At 50.4% G+C, this 5,785-nt stretch overlaps 1 protein-coding gene across 1 annotated transcript; it reads right to left on the reverse strand.

The window, feature by feature from the left end:
• Positions 1-3,133: 3,133 nt before the first annotated feature.
• On the reverse strand, positions 3,134-4,526 carry KCNK9 (potassium channel, subfamily K, member 9). Its single transcript, XM_010834808.1, has 2 exons — positions 4,454-4,526; positions 3,134-4,122 (listed from the first exon to the last, which is right to left on the reverse strand). The coding sequence occupies exons 1-2, from the start codon at positions 4,524-4,526 to the stop codon at positions 3,281-3,283; spliced, it is 915 nt and encodes a 304-aa protein (XP_010833110.1). The 3' UTR covers positions 3,134-3,280.
• Positions 4,527-5,785: the final 1,259 nt, after the last annotated feature.

Consider the following 5,785-nt stretch of genomic DNA (forward strand, 5'->3'; position numbering starts at 1 on the left):
GTGAGACTTCTTCCCGCTCCCTGAGCAGGTGCGGTCAACCGGAAGAAGAGTGTGGGAAACCTGGGCTGAAAGAAGGAAATCACCAGGTATGAGAGGTGGAAAGAGACTTGGGTCTGAGATGCTAAGAAGTCCAGCAACAGGGACTGTTGGGAGGGTGTGAGTGACAGTGGTAACAAAGCAGCCAGGAAACCAGCAGGAGAAATGAGTGGGAAGACCCTGTTCTGGCTGTGGGGCCTCAGATTTGTGCAAGAGCCTTTCTGGACCTCAGTTCCCCTCTCTGAAGATGAGGAGGGGCCTCATCAAGGTGACTCAGGTGAAGCATCCCTCTGGCTTCTGAGGACTCCAGCGCTGATCGGGAGGACCACACTCTAGGAGGAGAGGCCCTGGGCCAGGTTTATCAAGAAGAGAACCCCAGAGAAGCCCTGACTCGGCACCCCCATCAGAGCACCTCATCGGATGCATCTGGAGGACTCCTTGGCCAGACAGCATGGTAGGGAAGAGCTGGACCATCTGAGAAAAAAGACAGATAGCACAAGGGAAGTCAACCAAGGTTGACCTCTGCCCCTGAACACTCTGAGTATAAACAAGGATGTCTGACTTCAGAAGAGAAGACTCAGTAAGTGTCCTTCAGGGGGCCACGTGGGTAGTAAAGGGCGGGGGACAGGGGAAGGGATACAGAACTAAGACAAATTTCAGGTTGGTTCAGACACTTAAGTTGGTGGTCATCCAACATAAAAGACTTCACCCTACCATCCTTAATCCTACAAAGAAGAGTCAGTTCTGTGGAAACAGAGATTATGGGATGTTTTCTAAACTTTCTTGCAAAGGGAGGAGCTCCCTGTCATTTGGAAGCATTCAAGCAGAAGTATGACCGTTGTACCCTGGTTGCGGGGGGAACAGTCCTAAATGAAGGGTTGAGCCCATGTTCCTCTGACTTTAAGAACCTGGTGTATTTACGTGCGGAGAAAGAGAAGCAGGTTCCCTCATCCGAGGGCTGAGTGAGGGTGTCATGGTATGGTGGAGCCAGTTTCTTGGACCCTCTTGGGGGGTCCAGACTGAAACTAAAGTCTCAGTTCTAGTCAAGACCAGTTTTCTGACATTGAGAAACTCACTCACCTTCTCAGTACCTGTTTCTTTACAGATAAAGGTTATCACACACCCATTCGAGGGCAAGTCTTACAAAGGTTTTCATGAGAAACCCACACTTACTCCAAGCACCTTCCTCCAGAGCAGGAAGCAATCTGCAAATACGAACGACTACTCTTGCACCTGTGGCCCCCTAGAGCCAACGAGCTCTTCCAAGAGAGAAAAAAATTTAAAGAGCAACTGCTTCTATTCTCTAGACAGATTTTAGAAACCTCAATTTTTTCTTTTAATCTTAAAAATGAGTTAATCGATATGGCCTTGAAGGTTGGTAACTGTGCATTTTGGTCTAGAGAATCAGGTTCTCAGACTTGTTCCGCAGCCCCCCATGTCCCAGACAAAGGGATTATTTTCAACAAGGAAGCTAATGTTAAGGTGCTTGCCTTTTCAGGGAAATCTCAAGGGCCGTGTTCGGTCCAACAGCCCAGACGCTTGGGGCGGGTGCACTGGGGCCGTCTCTTGGGAAACCTTGTAGGTCTGCTCTTCCTAGGGAGCAGATCCTCCATCCTGGGAAATCGCACGGGGGCCCCTACTTCCCCTCCCAAGTGGCCCAGCCAAAGCCCATTTCCATCCGAGAGCTGTGAACTTCCAGTTTTTGAAAAAGGGGAATGAGGATGGCTGATTTTTTAGAGATGGCAGAGACAGTGATGAGGGAATGAAGGATCCCTCCATGAATCTGGAGGACAGAATCTCCTTTATTCCTGCATGGGAAGGGCCACGTTCTATAGCCCAACTGGCCTCCAGGAGATAAGGAGGCCTTCACTTTGGGGGTCATCCCCTCTTGAGAGTGGGGAGGAATTTCTCCATTACTCAGAAAAAGTCATCCCCTGAGATTGACAAGTTCCCAGCAGGCCAAGATGCAGCTCCTTGCCTCCAAACTCTTCCTGAGACCAACATCAACATTCCCTTGTTTATAAATCAAATGCAGTTGGAGACACACTTTAAAATACATTAAATATATTCTTTAAAACGAGGAATGCCCTGTCATTGTTCATTAGGGAAAGAAACCACATCCACTTAGTCATATCCATTCTCATCGTAGCATCCCAGACTATAAATCTCACTCACGTAGGTAGACGCTGCACACATCATCCACATCGTCACATAAATAAGAGAGAAACAATAAAATAGATACTCTGTGGTTGCAACAATTTTCCAGCTTCCCCTGACACTTCCAGTTACATGGAAAATTGTTGGAACTAGAGATGGCAAAATTAAGAATGTCTCTAATAAATTAATATTATTGGCTTTTGATTATTCCATTGCTAGTTTTTTGTTTTCTTGTGTTGTTAACGCATACCAGTTTAACAAAGTGCATGCTTGTTTAAAAAATTTTTGAACTGGCAAGCTACAATGATCCATGATGGCTTGCCCACCCACCCCCTAAAAAGAAGTTAATAGAATTTAGAACCTAGCAGTTAAAACATGTGATCATGACACGCCTGGGATAAAGGCTGCTTATGGAACATGCTTGATTTGGCAAGATGATAAATCAAACACCTCCTGGGTTTTGTTTTCCCCTTTTTGTTTGAAAGCAGCCAAAAGCGGACTATTAACAGAATTGTGTGATGGAAAAGAAAGATGAACACCTGGTTTCCATCTCGTCACACACACACACAGACGCACACTGGTGTGTGCCCTCACTCGCAAACACTCAGACCACACACATACGGCCACCCGCCGCTTGGGGAGGAGAGAGGAAGGAATTGGGTCAGAGATGCCACTGTGGGTGGGCACTCAGCAGGGTGTGCAACTTTGGGTAGGTATCCTCTGGGCTCTGTCTCCTTGTCTGGGTCTCACACCTGTCCTGGGAAAGCCACCCCTCCCCACCCCACATATGGGGCAGGTCGGGGAGAAATGTAAGGCATACTTTGCTGGGAAGAAGGACAAAATCCATGCTTCATGCTCAGATGCGAGTTTCAGAGGAAGACGGGCCTTCTTTTCCCTTTGGCCTGCTCTGTCTCGCTGGAAAGGTGGGGGAAGAAATGAAACCAAGAAAGGAAGGAAGGAGAGAAAGGAAAAAAAAAATGATGACGATAATCATAAAGGATAATCATAATAAATAAGACAAGTTGGGCCCATGAGACTGAACGTCAAAGAGGACACAAGACTCGGGCTTGTATTTCCCGCCCCAGACCTAGATGGACTTCCGTCGTCTCATCAGCCTGTGGTTGTCGGTAAAGCTGTGTAACCCGGGGGAGATGGAGCTGATGGGGGACGGAAAGAGGCTGTTTTTTAATGTGCTTGGCGAGATCTCCTCGATCTTGTAAGAGATGGAGTGGAAGTACTGCGGGGCGAGCTTGGCGCTGAAGGAGTTCTGATGTGCCGCCGAGCGGCCGCCGTACTCCTGCGGGCGGTAGCAGGTACAGGAGCACACGGACTGCAGGTCCGCCACGTCCGCCTTGTACCGGGGCCGGCCCTGCCGCGCCTCCTCGGGAATGTGGATGACCATGCTGTTGCGGTTGCCGGCCAGGGACGCCCGCTCCTCGGCGTCCCGCCGCTCGTCCTCGCTGTTCATGGTCAGGAACCTGAGGACCACCAGGTTGAGGAAGGCCCCGATGACCGTCAGCCCCACCAGGATATACATAAAGCTAAAGGCCACGTAGAGCGGCTTCTTTTGCAGGGCACCCTTGGTCTGCAGGGCCACGTAGTCCCCGAACCCAATGGTAGTCAACGTGATGAAGCAGTAGTAGTAGGCGTGGAAGAAGCTCCACTCCTCGCACTGGGAGAAGGCAGCCGCGCCGATGCACAGCGTCCCCATGCAGGAGAAGAAGCCCACGGTCACCATGTTCTCCATGGACACCTCCGTGTTGCGCAGGCCACAGCACCTCTTGATGCGCTTCAGCAGGTAGCGCACGAACGTGTTCATCCGCTCGCCCAGGCTCTGGAACATGACCAGGGTCAGGGGAATGCCCAGCACCGCGTAGAACATGCAGAAGGCCTTGCCCGCGTCCGTGCCGGGAGCAGCATGCCCGTAACCTGCAAGGAGGAGGTGAGAAAGGGGAGAGGCAGTGAGGCAGGGTCTCCTTAAGTGAGGGTGGAGTGCGGTGGGGTGGATGTGGGTATTGCAGTTGGGATGCAGCTGGGGTAACCTGAGGCGGGGTGGTGGGAAGAACAGGCAAGAATCAATGAAGAAATGTTCCTCCATGTTTGGAACACTTAATTTAGGGGAGGAGGAGTTTGGGGGTTATTTTACTGTTCTTAGAGTAACACGAAGGTTTTCCAAAGAAAAGCAGCATATTCACTCATATGATTTTGCAGAAAGCTGCAGACGTAGCCAGCCCAAGGGAGAAAAATGAAATACGCCCACCATGGATCATCCCTAAGAGCAAACAGTCAAAGAATGCTAACTGGGTTTTCTTGTGGTTGCTGTTGACCACCATGCTTGTATTCTTAAATAAACGCTGGGTCTAAGGCCAGGTTAGGTGGACAGGTGGGTGGAAAGCCCAGGAAGTGTGGATCCTTGCACCTCCCCCACTGGGAGCAGTGGGGCCACCCAGGGAGGTGGGGGCATCTCAGAAGGTAAGAGGGTGCACAGGCTGGAAGGGCATGATGGATCCACCTGAGTCGTTTCTGCGTGTGCTGGTAAAGGGGGAGAAAGAACCCCAATTTCCACAGCCTCAAAGGTGGTGCCAGAAAGCTCAGCATGGTCTAGAGAACCCCCTGCCTCCTGCCCAGGCTCCCCGTACCCAGCTCAGGTAGCCAATCAACTAGTTAGTCTGTGTGACCCGCATCACACACCACCTCTTTCTAACCTTGTGCTGACCCTATAAAACAGACACAATGCAGACACAATGCATCCGACACCACTGGCAGGAAAACAGTTATTTAATAGCAGGGTAACTCGATTTCTTCAGAATTGGGATTTAAGCCCAGAGTTTTCAGCAAATGAGGCTTAAAAGCAGAGGTCTTGAATCTAGAGGTCCCTGCTGAGTGGAGCATAAACACCACAGGGGCAAAGATGTTTACCTCTTTTGTGAGAAATACTGAGCACACAAAATACCTCTTTAACAAAGGACAGAATACATCCATGCCACTGTGTGAATGCGGCCTTGTCAGAATCGAGGGGACACACAATCCTAAAAGACCCCACATGTGTAGGAGCCTCTGAAACTCTTCACGCAGCTCCACAGAACACCTCTCTGTGGATTCCCTGCATAAGCCATGCAAAGCTGAGCCTGTATTCCCTCAGGTTCAACTGAGCACGGTGGTGCTGGAACGGTGAAGTTACCTGCCAGGGTCACTTAGGTGCTCAGTGATCATGTCAGAGTCTGGGTAGGGCTGGCACAATATGGCATGAGGAACCTAAGACTAATTCAAGTTCCAGGACTAATTCTGCCCGGAAAAAAAAAAAAAAGGATCACAGGCGGTATGTGGACTGCGAACTTGGAGGATGAACATGGCCTTCCAACATCTCCAATCCCGCCCCACCAAGAAGGGTTCCCCTGGTGCTCCCCTGAGTCACGTGCTCATGGTCACTTAACCGGGTGTATTACCGTGGGCTGCAGACCACCTTCCCAGCCTGGGTGTCCTCACCTGTTACATGGGATAATAACTTTGAGGTAGCTTGTTGTGCAGATGTGCTGAGATCAAAGAGCAGGGTGTGGGACTCAGTAGGGACCTGCCCCTCCCACTGCCTCCT

The sequence above is a fragment of the Bison bison genome, unplaced genomic scaffold (assembly GCF_000754665.1).
Source record: "Bison bison bison isolate TAMUID 2011002044 unplaced genomic scaffold, Bison_UMD1.0 scf7180017864036, whole genome shotgun sequence".
NCBI lineage: Eukaryota > Metazoa > Chordata > Mammalia > Artiodactyla > Bovidae > Bison > Bison bison.